Raw genomic sequence first — 21,822 nt, 5'->3', positions numbered from 1 at the left:
AATCCTTTTCAGATTCAGCATAATTGGGAGAACATTTGGAGGCAGATTTATGTCCTTCTGTCAAGGTTTAGTCGGATTTTTTCATATATACATTTTTTTTTTTTTTTTTTTTTTCATCAACTTTGGATTTTTTTTTTCTCATAACAGACTGATCAGAACATCATAATTCTGCCTCCGTTTCTCCATCTATCTTAGCCCATTATAAAGACAAAAAATAATCAATATCCAGTCAAAGGTCTATCCTCTGAATCAATTTCAAATTTTTCAAAAATTACCCCTCGAAAATAAAAATAAAATCACAATAAAAAAAAAAAGTATAAGCATAAATGACTTGAAAACTCGGTGGTATCTTCTCTGAGACAAGACAGTTACTAGGAAAAAATCTCAGCCACTTTCACCCCAAACTAAAAAAGTTCAATTTTCTAAGGAACCAAATTGTGTTTATGGGTAAGACCCCTACAGATCAGGAGCAACAGATTGTTTGATCACTGGGACTCACTTGCCATCTTTTGACAAATACTGTCATTCCTTCTTGAGTCTGTATTACCACCACAGTGATTGCTTCAGTGCAATATTATCCCCAAGGATAGAAGTGTTAGTCACTGGCGATGCACTGCATTTCTGGCAAAAAATGTACCAGAAACAAACAAAAAATACTGGCATAAATAAAGACATGCACACCTACATGTAACATGATATAGCAATAAAAAAATTAAATATTAATTTGATAAAGTACATCAGTGTAATATCTTTTTCTTTGCAGAAATGAATAACAAAAAACTTTGCTAAAAGCAGTACATTACCAGAGCTGCCATATTTGTGTCATCTGTCCAGTCCTGTTATTGTCGTCATCCTTGACAATGATGACCCTGATGACCTCTAGGTCATGCATACCCCACAAGTTAGGTTAGGGTAGAACAATTTCTTCAATTTCCACATTTGTCAAAACAAACATGCCGTGTTGAGGATCTCTCTGCAGTTCCATTCAGGATTTTTGTTATTAATTTCTGCCAACTAAAACATATACCAGTGTTACATTATATTATGTATTACAAAATTGATGTTTGATTTTCTATTACTATATTATTTTGGTGTGCACTTTTTTTTTTTTTTTTTTTTTTTTTTTTTTTTTTTTTTTTCTGCCTGCCAGCACCCTAGAAACTGTTGGATCAGTATCACTCTACTTAAAATGTGCAATGTTTTGGAATTCAGAATCCCATGTTTGGCAAAAGCTATCCTAACCTAACCTAATCAAATCTAATCAGTCAATCTGTTGCCATTGATCTTTCTTGCAGAAGACCTGTAACCTTCAGGTAATATGCCACAGCCTCCTCGAAAGTCTACAACCAAACCCAGACTTACATACATTTACCAAAGGCTTTTTCCTCGTTACAAGGGAGATAGCCAAAAAACAAAGGCATAAAATCCACTCCCACTCATTCCATCCTCACATACTTCACTCCCATTCACCCCCCTCCCTCCCTCTTATCTTTGCTTCTCCTGGATGACAGGTCATCCCCGCATCTCACCCACTGCCCTGGGTCAGAAGCAGTGTTGCAAGACACAGCACTTCCACAGCAAGGCTGCTTCATTAAATCAGTGACTCCCCTCTCTGTCCCCTCATGCAGAAAAAGAGAAGACGGAGAAATCCCTTTGGGCTGCCCCAGAAAAAAAAATTCACACATACTCCCATCCCCCACCCACTCCCTTTCATGTATCACAGCATCCCTCATGTTCACTCCTGCCTCTGCCTTCCACACCTCTTTAACTAATCTTTCTTCACTCATTCTTTCCAGATGTCCAAACCATCCCAATACTCTTTCATAAAACCTATCTCCCAACTCCCTTTCCCCCCCAGTTCTCCTCATCACCTCCTTGTTTCTCACTCTACCCTGCATAGTAACCTCAATCACACTTCTCAGGCACCTCATCTCAAACACATTCAAACTCCCCCTCTCTTCCCTTCTTATATTCCATGTTTTTGCCCCATACAGTGCTGTTGGCGCAATGACTCCTTCATACAATCTCCTTAGCACCCATTCCCAAATGTCTGTTTCTCATTACACTTTTTAATCCTCCAAGGCATTTGCTTGCTTCTCTCAATCTACATTCTTCCTCCACCCCCACTCCTCCTTTTCCCACCACATTCGCACCCAAGTACCTAAAACTATCCACTTTTTCCCCTTGTACATCTCATCACCTTACTTTTACCCACATTTATCTTCAACTTCCTTCTTTCACACACCTTCCCAAACTCTGTTACTGACTTCCTCAATCCCTCCTCTGATCCTGCTACAAGCAGTGTCATCAGCAAACAATAACTGGCTTATCTCCCACTTTTCTCCATTTCCTTTAACCATCTCCAATCCCCGACCCTTTACCCTTGCATTTACCTCTTGCACTACCCCACCCATGTATAAATTGAACAGCCAAGGCGACATAACACATCCCTGGCAAAGTCCCACCTTTACCTCAAACCACTTACTCTCTCCATTTCTGATTCTAACACAAGCTCTACTACTCTCATAAAAACTCTTGATTGCTCTTAACAGCTTTCCTCCTATCCCATATATCTGCAATACCTCCCACAGTATCTTCTTGTCGACCCTGTTATAAGATGAGTATAATGATCTACAACTGATTATTGAAAAGGAAATCATAGAGACAGTAATACATGGTTTCTTAGTGATATTTTAAGAACAAAAAGAGACATAGATGAAGTAGATTACAGATTGACAAGTGTTAGAAGAGAATATGAAAATGCTACAAGTTAAGAAAATAAGCTTTAACAAACAGGAAACATGCATACTGTAAATAAGAGGCTGTAGAGGCTGGGTAAGTTATATATGGTACTTGACAATCTAATATGGAATAAGAGAGAAACCTGAAGGCTACCATGATGAGGTGCTTACAAATAGAATCTTACAATTTTTTGACAATGAAACTGTGATCATTGTAAAAAGTATTACAGATAGAGATGTGTATCAAAGGTGCCATTGTTTACAAGCCCTAGAGGATAAATTACAACATTTTGAGTTAGTAGATTAATTAAAGCCAACAAGATTAGACACACTATGGCTGATCCATTACACATACCTGATACCTTAAACCTTCTGCTCTTGATCTGGAGACCAGATACCACCCCCTCAGGGGTGCATCTCCTCGTACAGGCAGGTTTTTTTATGTTCTCTTGCATCTGGGTGACATCAAACTTGATGGGACATTATGTTCTCTATTGGATCTTCTCCATTATGTCAGAGAAGCCTCTTGCTGACTTTGCATGTGTTACAATTGTAATGCTAGGGATTGTAAATATATGTAGGTTTAGAGATTTGGGAGCTTATCAGGAGTCCTCATGAATGTAAGTATATGTAGACCATAGGTCGTATGAACCCCTCGGGGCCCCCTACCTTGGGTAAGGCATACGTGACTTTTTATACGCATCAGCCCACCTTTCCCACCCTACCACACCCTTCTGGTCAGCAGTTGACAGTGCTACTTGGCTTGAGTATTTTCTCATGTTTGAGTCCATGAGTACTGAGCTAGGATTAAATTATTGTCAAAAATTTTGCATTCTGTAAGTAACTGGGAAAGTGAGAAAATTGTATAAAACGGAGATTCTTGGTAATTGAGGTCGCCTGGGGTGAGAAATTAGCTGGGGTAGGAGATGTCATATAAGAGGCTGGGTGGACGAAAGCAATTCCGGAAGTTAGGAATAGGAGAACATTCAAGGAGGGTTCACGCCATCAAGGGTAGCAGCACCAGATCATTACACATGGTAACACCATCCCTATAGATTAGTCCTGAGCAACATTCCCTCTAAGATGGGCACATGCACATGTTTAACAATTACAGTGGTACCTCTGTTTACATGATTAATCCATTTTGTATACTTCCGCATAAATAGAAATTCGTGTAAATGGAAATGCTATTTCCTATTGAAATCAATGTTCATTCAATTAATCCGTTTCCAACCTCGAAAAAGTGTACTTTTTTCCCTCTGATATGATGAAGCTTATCACCAAACAGACATAAATAGGTATGATTATGATGTTCCTGGAACATTAATGCCAAAAAATCAATGTTAAAGACCACTTACAAGGTAAAAAATATAATGAAAAAGCAATCTTTTGTACCTATGCCAGCTTGCAGCTGGCATAGGAGGATGGGAGTGAGGAGGTGGTGGAGTGGTGGGGACTTACTCACCCACCCTCTGTGATGGTTGCTTGCCGGTGCCATGTGTGCAGGATTTGGGGGTAGTGAGGCATGACCAGTTTATTGAACTGGCCTGCAACACAGCTCACTAGTGTCTGGTTCGGGTGTGTGACCTCTACAAAATCGTAGAGCTTCCCCCACATTACACAGGCATCCTTCACCTCCTCCGTGGTGGGGCCCTGAACACGATCATTGTCTCCCTCAACCTCTTGCTGTTCCTGGGCCAGTTTGGCGACCTGCTCCTGATGCAGCTCCTTCAGCTCCATGGTGGTCAGTTCATCCTTGTGCTCCCCTACTAACTCCTCAACATCCCTGCCCTCCATCTCCAGGCCCAGGTCCCTCCCTAGCGCAACAATGTCTTAGATGGCCGATGGACCAGCAGGCTCTAAGCCATCGAAGTCCCGCTCCCTGTCAAATGATGGCCAAAGCTTCTTCCACATTGCCTGTAGAATCCTGATGGTAACCTGCTCCCAGCACTTGCTAATCATCTTGACATAGTGCAAGATGTTGAAGTGGGACTTCCAAAATTCTTGCAGGGTTAGGTCTGTGTCGGTTTGGTAGCATTGAAGCAGCATTCAGACAGAGCACTCGTGTACAGCTTCTTGAAATTAGAAATGGCATGCTGGTCCATCGGTTGCAGAATGGAAGTGGTGTTCAGAGGCAGGAATTTAATTGTGATGAAATCCAGGTCTTGGGGATGTGCTGGGGCATTATCCAGCAGCAAGAGGCACTTCAGTGGCAGTCCATTTATTCCCCTGCAGAAACTTCTTGATCTTAGGACCACATGCCCCTTCAAGCCACTCCTGGCATAGCTGTCAGGTTGCCCATGCCTTTGGGTTGGAACGCCACATCACTGGAAGTCTGCTCTTTCATAGGCTTATGCCCCGGCAAAGCTTTCTCCTCAGCAGTAATGTAGTTACTGTTAGGCATCCTCTTCCAAAAGAGCCCTGTTTCATCACAATTAAATACCTGCTGTGGCAGGTAACCCTCACGATGCACCAGTTCCTCAGATTCCTTGACAAATGCCTCAGCTGCGTCCGTGTCTGCACTTGCCGCCTCACCATGCCGTGTCACTCTGTGGATGCCCGTACATTGCCAAAACTTCTCAAACCACCCCCTACTGGCTGTAAAGGGCACTGAAGGTGGTGTAAGCTGGCCACTGGTACCAGCCTGTTGCCACTGTAGGTCAGCATACACTTGGCAAGCCCTTGAACAGATCATTTCCTCACTCAAGCTGTCACTCTTACGCTGCTTCTCCTGTATCCACACAAGCAATAACCTTTCCACCTCGTTCAACAATGCTGGCCTCTTATGTGTGCTCACATACTATAAGTTGCTCTGGATTTGACCGATTTCACTCTCTGTCACCTGAACATTCCAGTAGCATAGCCAGTACTCCTGTAGCTGGCAATGAACGTTTTTGTTGCCTAAGTTTGTGTACACCATTTAAATGTATTTTACTTGTCAAATGATGCTTCAAAAAATCCCCAGAAATCTTTGCATTGTGACAATAGATACAAACAACTCCAGCTGAAGCATTGTAAGTAAATAGTTCATGCAGCTAAATGTTTATCAACTCATGAGCTTTTGGCATAGCAGATTTCACTATTTCATCTAGCCATTATCTTAAGAACATAAGAAATAAAGGAGACTACAAAAGACCATAAGGCCTACACTAGGCAGCTCCGTATCCATCACCACCTGTCATCCCCATCCATAAAGTTGTCTAATCGTTTTTTAAAACAACTGATAGTATCAGCGCTTACTACATGGTTACTAAGTTTATTCCATTCATCGACCACCCTATTAGTAAACCAATTCTTGCCTATTTCCTTCTTAAATCTAAATTTGTCCAGTTTATACCCATTACTGCGAGTCCTGCCCTGTTGTTTTATTATGATGACCTTGTTTGCATCACCCTTGTTATAGCCTTTGATCCACTTGAACAATTCTATTAGATCACCCCGCACTCTGCGTCTTTCCAGAGAGTGTAAGTTTAGGTGCCTAAGCCTCTCTTCGTAAGGCAAATTTCCGAGTCCTTGTATCATTTTGGTCATTCTTCTCTGTACTGATTCTAGTGAATTTACGTCCATTCTGTAGGACGGAGACCAAAACTGTACCGCATAGTCAAGGATGGGTCTAACTATCGCTAGATAGAGTTTAATAATTACCTCTGCACTTCTGTTCGTTACCGTCCTAGCAATGAAGCCTAATGCTCTGTTAGCTTTATTTCTGGTACTAATACACTGCCTCCTGGTTTTAAGGTCCGGACTCACCAGAACTCCCAAGTCCCTCTCGCACTCAGATTTTTCTAAAAACGTGTTATCTAAGTTGTATCTATTTTCGGGGTTGTGTAGCCCTACGTTTAACACGCTACACTTAGAGATATTGAAGTTCATTTGCCATTTCACCGACCATGTTAACAGCTTATTAAGGTCATCCTGCAGAATCTGGGCATCGTCTCCTGACCTAATTAGGCGTCCTATTTTAGTGTCGTCCGCAAACTTACTAACATCACTATTTAACCCTTCGTCTAAGTCGTTTATATACATAATGAACAACAAGGGACCCAAAACCGAGCCCTGGGGGACCCCGCTAGTAACATTGCCCCACCTAGATTTTATTCCATTTATGGTGACCCGCTGTTTTCTGTTACTAATCCAAGCTCTAATCCATTCTAACACTTTTCCTCCTATGCCATGGGCTTTGATTTTATTTAGTAGTCTCTGGTGTGGCACTTTGTCGAACGCTTTGCTAAAGTCAAGGTAAATAACATCGTAATTTTCATTGTTGTCTGACGCCTTATATACCTTAGTGTAAAAGGATAGAAGATTAGTCACACATGACTTACCCTTGGAGAAACCATGCTGTGAAACATGAATTAAATTATGCCCTTCAATGTGTTCTCTGAGTCTATTTACTATTATTGATTCAAGCATTTTTCCTATAACCGATGTCAAACTGATTGGCCTGTAGTTGCATATAGATGATCTATCTCCCTTCTTAAAAACAGGAACAACGTTTGCCTGCCTCCAAGCAGTTGGAACAGAACCAGTGTCTACCGATTTATTGAATATTTCAGTTAACTGGTCGCAGATTTCAAATTTACACTCTTTAAGCATTCTTGGAAAAATTTCGTCTGGACCCGGAGATTTTGTAGCTTTAAGTCTGTCAATCTGCTTGACTACTTCTTCTTTACTAATGCTGATATTAGTTAGACTACTTTCTTCATCCCCTCTGAAAATCGGATCGCAGTCAGGTACTTTATCTAACCTCTCATTAGTAAACACCGATAGAAAATAATTGTTAAACTCCTCACTCATTTTTTCTTCCGATTCAATCATGACATTTTCATCGTTTTTAATTGGTCCTATTCTTTCTTTATTTTTTGTTCTATAGAGGTGAAAGAAACCCTTTGGGTTGGATTTTGCTTGACTGGCAACCTTGATTTCATAATTACGTTTTGCTGAACGTGTATTCCTTTTAACCAGCTTTGCCATTTCGTTATATCTTGATCTAAGGTGTGATTCCCCGTTTTTCATTTTTACGTAAAGTCCTCTTTTCATTCCGATCTCATGTTTCAATCTGTCCGTCATCCATTTGGGAGTATTACTATTTTTCCGTATTGACTTTAGCTGCTAGCAGTTAATCTTCACTTCACACCCTTTGCTCCCTAAAATTTGACATAGGTCAACAGTTCTTTGAAATTTTGATAGTTAAAGAATGCTTTTTACTTATTTTGCAAATTTACAAATCTACACTAATCAGCAAATGACTTGGCAATTCAATAGATGAACCAACACTAAACACTACACTTGGCTAGAGTGTGGAAATCGTTTATAAACATTTTCAAACAATTTCTATACTCCAGCTTGGTGGCAAAGTCATTTTGTTTGCAATGGAAGCACTTGAGTTAGAAAAGAGAGAAAAAATAAATTATTAGTTTGAAGGTTGGCAAGTTACCATATTTTTAGAGAATTTGTAAGTTGATGTTTGGGTGGAACTTTTTTATTGAATGGATTTTAATATAATTTGAAAACCTTGTGTGTGCACATTTTTTCTTTATGTGCAATATAGTGGTACCTCTATTTACGCGTGCCCTTTTGTATGCAAAATTCTATTTACACGTGCCCTTTTGTATGCGAAATTCTATTTACGCAGTCAAATTATGGGAAAAATCTTGATGCTATTTATGCAGAAAATTTCTATTTATGTGGGCACATTGGTGTCCATTACTGCACGGAAAATCAAATCCCGCACTGCCATCTTGCTGACGTCACCATTCACGTGCTGTGTTGTGTCTCCTCACCACCATCTTTGTTTGTTGTGTGCACAACTGGTCCTTCTTTTGGTGCTTACCCCTTGGTATTGTACTGTTTGTGCCTTTAATATGACTCCAAAACAGGCGAGAAGTCCTACTGAAGCTGGTGCTCATAAGAAAACCAGCATCACGATTGAGAAAAAGAGGGAAGTGGTTGCCAAAGCTGCTCAAGGTTTACGTATGTGTAATCTGGTGAGAGAGTTTGGTATGCCTGAGTCAACAATAAGAACCATTCTAAATAAAGATAAAATTCTCTCAGCTAATGTGTCTAAGGGTATAAGGTATGTGAGCACACATAAGAGGCCAGCATTGTTGGACGAGGTGGAAAGGTTATTGCTTGTGTGGATACAGGAGAAGCAGCATAAGAGTGACAGCTTGAGTGAGGAAATGATCTGTTCAGGGGCTTACCAAGTGTATGCTGACCTGCAGTGGCAACAGGCTGGTACCAGTGGCCAGCTTACACCACCTTCAGTATGTCAAAAAAAGTTAGTGCATTGGCTCCAGTGTTAGAGAAAGGATTCACTAGGAAAGAAATATATTCATGCCCCTTTTGGATCTCTCTGGGAAGAGACACTGGATTTCTATGCTGTATTAGTGTAGTTCACTTTCTATGTTAGTGGCTAGTAGATGAGAAGGAAATAGTCATTGATTGTCATTTCTCCTTATGTATTTAAAAAAAAGGAGGCAGTATTGTCTAGTTTGAGAGAAAGATCAAGAATTTGATACAGACTTATTTCCAGCCCCTTAGAGTTGTATGTCCATTGATGTGAGGTTGATGAGATTTGAAGATGTTTCCTTCCAACATTCATCTTAGAATGCTACCACAGCAGTTCCCATTGCTGGCCTCACAAGTACTCTTGATAATGATGATGGTAATTTTTGTATTGAGTTTCGTTGACTAGGAAATTGTGGACCCACAGTGGGTGGCAGTGATCCATGGGCACTCCCATTGATCACTCTAAGAAGAAACTTTTAACTTTTAGCTATGTGTTATTAGTACAGGATAGTTTCTCTTTCACCAGCTTATTATAGTAGGAGGAGGGGAGTAGTCATCAATTGTATCTCATTATGTGAAAAGGTGGACAAAATACCTCTGAAATTGTTAGAAATATTTTGGCTCTGGCCCAGAATCTGAGTGTCAGCCCCTCAGGGTTATGAGGATGGATACTAGGAAGATGGTTCTTTCTGATGTCCATCTTGTAGGACTACCACTTGCATGTACATGTCATTGGTCCCATACTTTTGATGCATTTATATATCTTTGTTCATAATATGGAAATGTATTAATTAAAAAAAAATTATTGGTTTGTTACAGTAGTACCATGTTCTTCTGAAGTTGAATAAAATGAGTGGTCCTCCATTTTGGCCATCAGTGGCACAGTGGCCAACCCAAGGATCTACTCTACCTCCAGGATCTACAGGTCCCACTCAGACAGGTTCAGAAGCCATACAAGAATGGTGCAATTATGGCAGTACTCCAGGAGTTACATACCCTCCCAGTCAACAGTACCAACCAATTCCCTCATCCAGCTGCCCACCACCACCGTGTGTTCCTCCTCCAGCTACTCCCATGCCTTATCCACCAGGTCCTCCTCCCTCCACTCAACCTCCTTGGCCTCCATATGGCACTCCTCATCCACCATCTGGCTACCCTCCTCACTACCCTGTGGATCCAGCTGCGAACCACTCACAGGCTTGGCCGCCGTACAATCCTAACCCTTTCTCCCAGCCTCCCCCTCAAGGTACACCCATTAATGTTCCCCCTCCCTCATTATCACCTAGTAATTATACAGCAAGTACAGTATCCCCCTCACATTATAGTTGGGGCCCCACAGACCAAGAAGGACAAAACACTTCCCATGAGAGGAGATGGAAAAGAGAAGATAGTGATAAAAACTCAAGAGATTCAAGGTAAGGATTGCATTTGAATATAATTTAAAAAAAAATTGCATTGGCATGTGGTGTTTACTTTTATTAAATGATTATTATTGTTGTTAAACTCATTCACATTTCTTTTAGTAAATATGAAGACAGAAGGCATGGAAGGGAACAGATATACAAAAGAGATTCAGAGAGAAAATATGATAGCGACAGAAGAAGTCATTTTAGTTCTGACAGAGATTATTCAAAGCGCCCTAGGAGCCCAGAGTATATTAGTCGAAGCTACAGCTCAAGGACTCGGAGTAGTTCAAGACCAAGGAGTCGTTCACCTTGTCAAAGAAGTTATAGAGAAAGGTATTCTAGGTAGGTTATATTCCAGTTGAGTATCAAGGATTGAATTGCTCTGTTTACTAATCTCTGAAAAATATATGCAATAATTGCCAACCCATTACATTACATCATACAAATATCATAAACTGACAAATGTAATATTAAAACAACACCAGTAATAAACTATCCCCAGTACTGCATAATACATCCATACAAAAACACATAAACATTTATATCACAAAATAAACACCCCGCAATAGACCACGCAGTTGTTACTTCACCAAGCACTAAAGCACTACCAAAAATCAACCAATCAGTGAAATCACTCCCTAGACAAGCAAAATTTTCACCAGCACATCCATGCTCAAGCCACCACCCTGCATTAAAACCGTACCAGTACAGAATCAGCCTGGTAATAGATATCATTTGTCCTAGATGCAAATTCCACAAAACATGTAGAGAATCGTATATTACAATGCCCTACACTCACTCCTGTTTCCTAAAAGCCACAGGTCTCCTGTAAAAGAGAACCAGGGCAGGTTGGTTGTTGGTTAACCCATGATCTAGCAATTATCTAAGGTGACCAGTCCTTTTTGATATAGAAATAAAGCATTGAGATTAATAAAAAGATGCACCAAAACCACCCCAATAGGACACCTGTACACAGAAACCAAAATCCTCCCAATAGAATATCAAATGAAAATGAAGGTATGCAGCACTATGTTAGAACACTCAACGTCACTCATCTATCTCATAATATTACACAAGCACAAGCAGCTTACTAAAACATATACAATAACCTATACCACATAATACATCCACACAAAAACTCATTCACACCCATATCACTAAATAAGCTCATCAAGACAGACCACCAAACTTGATAAATACATACATACATAAACCAAGGGCTTTTTCTCCCTTACAAGGAAGTTAACCAAAGTCAAAGGCATAAAATCACTCCCACCCATTTCATCCCCACATACTCCACTCCCATTCACCATCCCTCCCTCCCTCCCTCTTTTCTTGGCTCCTCCAGGATGACAGGTCATCCCTGCATCTCACCCACTACCATGGGTTAGAAACAATGCAGTAAGATACAGCACATCCACAGCAAGGCCACTTCATTCAGAAAAAGAGAAGACAGGGAGAAATCCTTTTGGGCTGCATCACATTATCATTCACAAATATTCCCTCACCCCCCATCCCCCACCCACTCCCTTCCATGCATCACAGCATCATCCATACACAACTATTCTCCAATCGCCCCTATTTTCTGTCTTCTCCCTTCCTTCCTTAACAGACATTCCACTCTTTCACAATGCCCTCATCCATCCATCTCATCCTTGGATACCCCCTCATGTTCTCTACGTCTTTTACTAATCTTTCTTCACTCATTTTTTTCATATGTCCAAACCATCCCTATATTCTTTCATCAACCCTATTTCCCAACTCCCTTTCCACCACCCACTCTCCTCTAGATACTTGGGTGCAAGTGTAGCAGGAAAAGGTGGAGTGAAGGTGGAGGTAGAATGTAGATTGAGAGAAGCGAGTAAATGCCTTGGTGGTTTAAAGAGTGTAATGAGAAATAGACATTTGGGAATGGATGCGAAGAGGAGACTGTATGAAGGAGTGATTGTGCCAACAGCACTGTATGGGGCAGAAACGTGGAACATAAGAGAAGAAGAGAGAAGGAGTTTGAATGTGTTTGAGATGAGGTGTCTGAGAAGTATGGTGGGGGTTACTAGGCTAGATAGAGTGAGAAATGAGGAGGTGAGGAGGAGAACAGGGGTGAAAAAGGATTTGGGAGATAGGGTTGATGAAAGAATATTAGGATGGTTTGGACACATGGAAAGAATGAGTGAAGAAAGACTAGTAAAAGAGGTATGGAAGGCAGATGTGGAGGGAGTGAACATGAGGGGACGTCCTAGGATGAGGTGGATGGATGGGGTGAAGGGGGCTTTGGGGAAGAGGGGAATGTCTGTTGAGGACGGAAGACAGAGGTGAGTGGAGAATGGTTGTATATGGATGATGTTGTGACTGCATGAGGAGAAATGGGCGGGGTGGTGGGGGTGGGGTAGTATGTGTGAGTAAATTTTGACGCAGCCCGAAGGGATTTCTCCCCGTCCTCTCCTTATATGCAAAGGGGGACGGAGAGGTGGGGTCGCCGATTAAATGAAGCGGCCTTGCTGTGGATGTACTGTGTCCTGCGACACTGCTTCTGACCCAGGGCGGTGGGCAGGGTGCAGGGATGACCCGTCATCCAGGAGGTGCTCAGATGAGAGGAAGGGTGGGAGGGGTGTGGAGTGTATTTAGGGATGAAATGGGTGGGAGTGTTTTTATGCCTTTCCCTTTTTGGCTACCTCCCTTGAAAGGGGGAAAAAGCCTTGGTATATGTATGTATGTACTCTCCTCCTCACCTTCTCATTTCTCACTCTATCCAGCCTAGTAACCCCTACCATACTTCTCAGGCATTTCATCTCAAACACTTTTCATCTCTTTCTCATGTTTCATGTTTCTACCCCATACAGTACTGTCGGCACAATCACCCCTTCATACAATCTTCTCGTAACATCCATTCCCAAATGTCTATTTCTCATTACACTTTTTGATCCCCCAAGGCATTTACTTGCTTCTCTCAATCTACATTCTACCTCCATCTCCATCTCCACTCCTTCTTTTCCCACCACATTCACCCCCAAATATTTAAAGGTATCCACTTATATCAGTCTCCCTTAATACTCGGTTCCAATTTGCTGCCATCCTCTCCCCTTGTACATCTCATCATCTTTTAACCACATTTATCTATCTTCCTTAATCCCACCTCTGATCCTGCTACAAGTGCAGTGTCGTAAGCAAACAACAACTGGCTATTCTCACATTTTTCTACATTTTCTTTAACCATCTTCAATACTTGGTCCATCACCCTTGCATTTACCTTTCACACCACCCCATCCATGTAATGATTAAACAGCAAAGGGAACATAACACATCCCTGGGAAAGTACCACCTTTACCTCAAACTACTCACTCTCTCCATTTCTAATTATAACACAGGTTCTACTACTCTCGTAAAAACACACAACAGTTCTTAACAGCTTTCCTCCTATCCCATATATCTGTAGTACCTCCCACAGTGCCTTTCTGTCTACCCTGTCATAAGCCTTCTCCAAATCTATAATGGCCCAAAAGAACATCCTTATCTTTTTCTAAAGCTTTCTCACATATCTCCCTGACCAGTAAAATCTGATCCATGCAACCCCTACCTGTCCTAAACCCATGCTGTTCCTCACCAATTACTCCCTTTGTTCCTCTCTTAATCCTCTCAATCAAAACCCTCCCATTAGCCTTCCCAACTACACTCAGCAAACTGATCCTTCTGAAACCAGAACACTCACACTTGTCCCCTTTCCCCGTGTAAAGCAAAACTATATATACACTCCTCCTGTCCTCCAGCAATACCTTCTTTTAGACAAACATTAAACAACCTTACCAGCCAGTCCACCATCACTATACCTCCCTTTTTTATACACTCTGCATGACACCCATCTAACCCAGGTGCCTTACTTGCTCTTGCCATTTTAATAACTGCTTTCACCTCATTTTTTCTTATTTCTCCTCCATTTTCCTCATTCTTCACTATCATTTTCTTAATGCTTCCCACTACAACCACCTTTCCCTCCCTATCCTCTTTCACATTTAATGACTTCCTCTTACTGTTGTCTCTTCCATTAACATCTCTCCATCTGCACTTTTTACCTTTTCTTCTCTACTTGATTTGCCTCCTCTTCCTCTTAATTTCCTTCCAAAACATCTTTTTATTTCAAAATTTTCTGTCATACTCTTCCCCCATTTCACATCTGCTCTCCTTGCCTCCTTTATCTTATGCTTTACTTCTCTTCTATTTTCTTTGTACCTCTGATATGATTCATCCTATTTAGTAACAAATCTGTGAATACTTGTTTCTTCTCTTGCACTACCTTCTTTGGTTCATCATCCCACCACTCACTACCCTTCCTTCTATTTCCTCCCATCCTTCTTGTTCCATACACCATCTTTGCACACCCTGTGACTCCCTCCTTGAAAAATCCCCATTCCTCATCCACTCCTAGTTCTTTATCCTTCACTTCCTCCCACTCTTCTCTCAACTTCTTCTTGTACTCCTTTTCTTTTTCATTTAAGCAGTTTACCCTAAGCACTTCCCTACCTTATGTCCTTTTCCTCATTCTCCATCTATCTTCCTCTCTCAACTTATCTTCCAGCAAAAAATTATCTGATATTCCCCCACTCTCTCCTCTACAAACATGTACATCCAAAACTCTTCCTACTCTTCTTCTGGTTACCACACTGTAGTCCATTGAAGCCCCATCTGCCACACTTCCACCCACCACCCTCTCCCATGTTTACTTATGCTTGACATTCTTCCTAAACACTGTTTGCTATCATCCACTCTGTAGACACATCTCCACCATCAACTTCACCACAGTTTTTTTCTTGACACTCCACATTTCCCAACCACTCCATCTATTGCTTCATCTCCTACCCTAGCATTGTTGGATGGAGTGTTCCAACATACGGATAGCGTGCAAGTGGAGTGGTTTCTCTGGAAGCATGGAAATCAAGCAGAGATTTCTTGTCTTTATTCGAGTGAATATCTCCCCGCTGTCCGAAGAGGAACGGTTCATTATATACATCAATACGGCAAGGTTGCTGACAAGGGAAAATTATTTACATGGTTGCTGTTTCCAGCAAGACTAGACATCAAAATATTTAATTTACATACAGGAGTAACTAGAAATGATGATACATCACTTTGTATCATTTACATATATGTGTCCGAATGTGGACTGGTGAGAAAATAATAACCTTGTGGAAATTTATTGTCGAAGTGGCAATATCTTCTTAGCCGTTAGCAGGAACCAAGGGTTTGGTGACAGCTGTGCTCGTCTGAGGTCATGACCCCGATAATTGGAGTCTCAGGACAATAGACTTGACCACGACGCTTACCCTTCTGGCATACTTCAGGTCTTGACTACTGTTTAACACTAAAGTTGTGGTGCATGCGTGCATGCGTATCTCATACTCGTCTTGTGGATGAGAGTTGGTAGATGTAGGTAGAAGGAGACTGCATCATCCTAGAAGTTCTCCAACGGCATTGAGATCTCCCATTACCACTACATTGATATTTCTCTATGCACTCATTTAAATCTATCAAAAAAGCCTCCCTTTCCTCTACACTATTCTCACTACCAGGCCCATATGCACTTACAAAGACCCACATCTCCTTTCCCAGTTTCACCTTCATCCACATTAACCTGGAAGAAATGTCCTTCCACTCCACCACACGCTTAACTATCTCTTCACTTACTAGTATAGACACCCCTTCTCTCCCTCTTCCTCTCTTCACTCCTGACACCCTCCCAAGTACACTCCCAAAATCAAACTCGCCCCTCTATTTCTACTTAGTTTCACTCACTTTCATCTGTACCATATCCAAACACATTATAAGACCCAAACTTTAGGGTTTTGGTTGGAAAACTCCTAGACCCTCATGTGCCTTTGCTGTTTTAGGTATATCCTCTTTGGGGCTACAGAGAGTAGGATGCCTAGTCCTATCCTGTTCCATTTTTGTCACCTTTTATGACTCAAGTGGGAACAATTCATGGCAGGATTCTTCTCCCATACCACAAGGTTCAGCAAAAAATGAAATGTATATTCAGAGAAATGGTACAAGACAGTATTAAGTGTGAGGGACAGAGGGACAGTTGCAGTATAATAAAGTATCATCATTTCTCCATGAATAGAGATTTCCTCTATCATAGACAAAATGATGTGCAGGTGCCCCAAATAGACCCTAAAGTATCAGCTGCATGCTACTGAGCAATTTTAATCTCACAATAACATGCAGCCAATACCCTAGAAGGGGATGCAAACTTAAAAAAAAAAAAAAACGGACATCATCCCCAAAGAAAAGACCCTCTCAAGAGAAGTAAAAACATGCTTACACATTTGCATTCAGGACACCATCCAACTCCGAGACAATACCAACACAGACTTAAACTACACTGAATGCAGTGGCCACATATAAGACTGAACACCTAATCCTATACTGCCCCATGTTTACAATCCCTACACAATAGCACAATATTTTTTCTTTAATTGATCTATGGGCCCATCTGATAACCATTGGCAGTTACCTTGGAGCTGTGGATCTCCTGCAAGAGAAATTTGGATCAATGTATCCCAGGCAGGTTAGAGTGTTGCCACTAGTGGCAGAGGTCAAGGTGACAGCAGTTCGAATTCTGCCAGCAAGTTGGACCAAGGGTATGGTTCATTAAATTCCCTGCTACAAAGGCAATGTAAGGTGCACCATCCTAGCCTCCTAATAGGGGGGAGTTTATGACATTAAACCAAATCATTATTATTGCTTATTATATTCATGTCACCATCCAACTCGACAATATTACCAGTACAGAATAGGCTTGGCTATAAACACAAACTGCCCTTGATGCAACCATCACACAGGAGACACTGAACACTTCATGCTTCACTGCCCCACCCTAGCCGTACCCAAACAAAACAATATTTTTTCTCTGAGTTATTTGAGCCAATCTGGTAGCTGTTACCAATCATCTGAGAGCTGTGAATCTCCCTCAAGTGAGACTTCATGCTTTGGTATTTATAGGTTGGAACGAGAAAGAGACAGAAGTCCAGAGAAAGGTAGCAGGCGATCCAGTAGAAGCCCTGACAGTAGAAGTAGCAGTCGCTTAACTACCAAGAGTCCTGATTCATCCAGAAGCATGCGCAGGTGTGCAAGAAGTCCAGTAGAGAGCAGAAGTTATAGCAGAAGCAGTAGGAGCCCCGTTGGAAGAAATCTTTCAAAAATAAGCAGAAGTCCAGGAAGGAAAAGGTATATATGTATATAATCCATTGATTAATTGTTGCCTTGAGGCTTCCCTAAGGCTACCTCACTTATAAGGGGGAAGAAGCCTTTTGCCATATCGTTTTGCTAAGTGGGAAAACTCACAGCCCCACAATTGGCTAGCAACAGTCCTCAGGCCTTCTAATAGATCTTTGTGATATGCATAACCATTGCACTCTCACTCTTATCATACTAAATGTATAGAAATCTCCTGACAAGATGCCTGATAAAGTGATTACTCAGGAGATTGAAAAGTCAGGGGCTTAGAATAAAATGGGTGGGAGTGGGTGTATGCATTGGCTAACTACCTCACTTATGAGGAAGAGGCCCTTGGAATATAGATATATAGATTTTCTTGTTCATTGTAAAACCATAAATAAATTTAAGGCTAAGTTTAATAGTGTCTATATACCTATAGGCTTCTTCCCCCTTATTAGGGAGGTAGCCAGCCAAGGCATGCACCCACCCCCACCCATCCCGCTCCCGCCCATCACCCATTTCCCTTTCATCTTAGCATATCTTAGCTGTGTCTTGAAGTTTAATAAAAGCAGAGGTGGGACCCCACAATTGTACTCACAGATGAAGGTGGGCCATGCCTGTTTGGCAGAAGAGAACATACCCTCAGCCCAAGGGTTTCCTTCTAAGTTCATAAGAACATAAGAATGGATGAGACTGTTGTTTCAATACTCACTACATTGTTACTAAGTCTATTCCATTCATTAACCACTGTTGGTAAACCAGTTCTTGCCTATTTCCTTCTTAAACCTCAATTTGTCCAGTTTAAATCCATTACTATGAGTCCTAAGAGAGGAAGAGAGAAGGAGTTTGAATGTGTTTGAGATGAGCTGTCTGAGAAGTATGATGGGGGTTACAAGGCTAGATAGAGAAATGAGGAGGTGAGGAGGAGAACAGTGGTGGAAAGGGAGTTGGGAGATAGGGTTGATGAAAGAGTATTGGGATGGTTTGGACACATGGAAAGAATGAGTGAAGAAAGACTAGTAACAGAAGTATGGAAGACAGATGTGGATGGAGAGAACATGAGGGGACATCCTAGGATGAGATGGATGGATGAGGTGAAAGGGGCTTTGGGGAAGAGGGGAATGTCTGTTGAGGAAGGAAGGGAGAGGACAGAAGAGAGGGGTGAATGGAGAATGGTTGTATATGGATGATGCTGTGATGCATGAGGTAGAATGGGTGGGATGGGGGGTGAGGTAGTATGTGTGAGCAAAATTTGACGCAGCCCGAAGGGATTTCTCCCCATCTTCTCCTTTTATGCATGGGGGGGACGGAGAGGGGGGTCACCAATTTAATGAAGCGGCCTTGCCGTGGATGTGCTATGCCTTGCAACACTGCCTCTGACCCAGGGCAGTGGACAAGATGCAGGGATGACCCGTCACCCAGGAGGTGCTAAGATAAGAGGGTGGAGGGGAGTGGAGTGGAGTGTATTTAGGGATGAAATGGGTGGGAATGATTTTATGCTTTTTTCTTTTTGGCTACCTCCCTTGCTAAAGCCCTTGACCCATTTGAATACCTTTATTAGATCACCCTGCACGCTTTGTCTTTCCAGAGAATCTAAGGTAAGGTGCCTAAGCCTGTCTTCATATGGTAAATTTCTAAGACCTTGTATCATTTTAGTCATTCTCCTTTGTGCTGATTCTAGTGGATTAATATCCATTCTCTATGATGGAGTCCAAAACTGTATCGCATAGTCAAGAATGGGTCTATCACCAGATGAAATTTAATTATTACCTCTGCACTTTTGTTTGTAACTGTCGTAGCAATAAATCCTAATGCCCTGGTAGCCCTATCCCTGGCACTAATGCACTGTTTCCCAGATTTAAGGTCTGGACACACTAACTCTCCTAAGTCCTCCTGTATCCACTAAAATAGGAGCTATCCACAGTGCAATGTGACAAGCTACAAACTAACTAACTACTTCTTGCTATCACAGCCGTGCACATTCATAAGTCCATCAAGAACCTCAGCTCACATCCATTCACATAATATGACCAAATCACCTCAGATTGGTCTGTTCTAATCTATTCCGATTTGTACCCTGTTCTTTTGCAAACTCCAATCATTTAGTATTCTCTTTACATTTTGTAACTTCACATATACACCTCAAAAGTCTCATGCCCATTGCCTTTCTACACACATTTTTTAGTTCTCCAGTCATCAGCCTTCACTCTACATTTATTGTTTGCCTTTTTGTCATTCCATGGTGAAGCTGTTCCTCTATTTTTCCACTTATATTAATCTCGTCTCATGTATCTAGAACTTTGAACTTAATCCATTCTTGCCATCCACTTTAGGATCCACTATAACCTTATTGAGCATTATAATATATGGATTTGGAAAAGGTAAAATTAAGGTGATGAGATGTACAAGAGAAGAAAGTGGCAGCAGACTGGAAGTGAGTATTAAGGGAGAGAGACTGGAGGAAGTGGATAGTTTTAGATACTTGGGTGTAAATGTGGCAGGAAAAGGAGGAGTGGAGGTGGAGGTAGAATGTAGATTGAGAGAAGCAAGTAAATTCCTCAGGGGATTGAAGAGTGTAAAGAGAAACAGACATTTGGGAAAGGGGACTAAGAGGAGATTGTATGAAGGAGTGATTGTGACGACAACACTGTATGGGGCAGAAACATGGAACCTAAAAGAGGAGTAGTTTGAATGTGTTTGAGATGAGGTGCCTGAGAAGTATGATATAGGTTACTAGACTAGATAGAGTGAGAAATGAGGAGGTGAGGAGGAGAACAGGGGTGAAAAGGGAGTTGGGAGATAGGGTTGATGAAAGAATATTGGGATGATTTGGACACATGGAAAGAATGAGTGAAGAAAGATTAGTAAAAGAGATGTGGAAGGAGTGAACATGAGGGGGTGACCAAGGATGAGATGGATGGATAGGGTAAAAAGGGCATTGGGAAAGAGATGAATGTCTGTTGAGGAAGGAATAAAGAAAACAGAAGATATGGGTAAATGGAAAATTGTTGTGTATGGATAATGCTGTGATGCATGAAAGGGAGTGGGTGGGGGATGAGGGGGGTGAGGGAGTATGTCTGAAAAATAATTTGACGCAGCTTGATGGGATTTTTCCCCGTCTTCTCTTCTGGATGAGGGAACGGAGAGGGGGTCACCGATTTAATGAAGTGGCCTTGCTGTGGATGTGCTGTGCCTTGTGACACTGCTTCTGACCCAGAGCAGTCGGCAAGATGCAGGGTGACCTGTCATCCAGGAGGAGCCAAGATAAGAGGGAGGGAGAGGGGTGAATGGGAGTGAAGTATATTGGGATAGAATGGGTGGGAGGGGATTTTATGCCTTTGTTTTTTTGGTGACCTCCCTTGTAAGGTGAAAAAGTCTTTGATATATGTATGTATAACATATGAATACAATTTCTATCTATATACCAAAAGGCTTCTTCCCCCTTATAATGGAGGTAACCAGCCAAGGCATGCACCTACCCCTGCACTCATCCCGTATTAATATATATCAATTTACAGGTCACGCATGTCTTCCAGTCCAGAGAGAAAAAGTAGTAGGGCCAGTGATTCACCTTCCCTTTTTAGCAAGAAAGAGGATGAGGAAGAAGAAATAGGTGAGGAAGAGGAAGAAGAAGAGACAAAAAGTGCCTGGGTCAGATCAGCACCAGCTGACCTCTACTATCAGCGAGATGAGCAGTAAGTGTTCTTTATCTGATGAAAGAGGTAAAGGATTTTTTTTTTCTATCATCTCATCACCCAACCTTACTTTGAGCAGACAGTATTTTTCAGCCTATTACAAAATTAGTTCATGATGAGAATGTGTCCTTTGAATTGGCAACTTGATTCATAGGAGGGGAAAGACTTTTGACCAAACTAAATGTCAGCCCCTTTGGGGTGCACCTCCAGATGGAGGTTAGTGTTGATTAGTTGTGAGTGCATGCAACAGGGTAATGATTCTCTCTGATATCCATCTTGCAGGTTGCGTATAGAGGTATATCTGTCATTAGTCCCTCCCTACAATAAAAGAAACAAAAATTTACATTTATTACAATTTACATTCAGGTAACATAAACCATCAAAGTATCAAGGGAGGGGTTGGGAGTAGGGAAGGGTTGTTTGTGGATAATATTTTGATATAGCCCCAAAGCATTTCTCCCCATCTTCTTTATTTTCTGC

The 21,822-nt window shown here is 41.6% G+C and overlaps 1 protein-coding gene across 3 annotated transcripts in view; it reads left to right on the top strand.

Annotated features, from left to right (window-relative positions):
• The window catches only part of drosha (ribonuclease 3 drosha), a 76,879-nt gene that overhangs the window by 2,264 nt on the left and 52,793 nt on the right, over positions 1 to 21,822 (top strand). For 2 of the 3 annotated variants that reach the window (XM_076191757.1, XM_076191758.1), the window contains exons 2-5: positions 9,852 to 10,447; positions 10,556 to 10,780; positions 17,432 to 17,656; positions 21,166 to 21,342. In XM_076191757.1, the coding sequence (XP_076047872.1) occupies positions 9,882 to 10,447; positions 10,556 to 10,780; positions 17,432 to 17,656; positions 21,166 to 21,342 (1,193 nt within the window). In that variant the 5' untranslated portion in view covers positions 9,852 to 9,881. Of the gene's footprint in view, positions 1 to 9,386; positions 9,409 to 9,851; positions 10,448 to 10,555; positions 10,781 to 17,431; positions 17,657 to 21,165; positions 21,343 to 21,822 lie in introns of those variants that run through there. The other variant, XM_076191759.1, reaches the window with a different exon arrangement.

Source organism: Oratosquilla oratoria, chromosome 10 (assembly GCF_046742065.1).
Source record: "Oratosquilla oratoria isolate Oo_2021 chromosome 10, ASM4674206v1, whole genome shotgun sequence".
In the NCBI taxonomy this organism is placed as follows: Eukaryota; Metazoa; Arthropoda; class Malacostraca; order Stomatopoda; family Squillidae; genus Oratosquilla; species Oratosquilla oratoria.
Note: the sequence above shows the minus strand (reverse complement) of the source record. Positions and strands in the feature narration are given on the sequence as shown.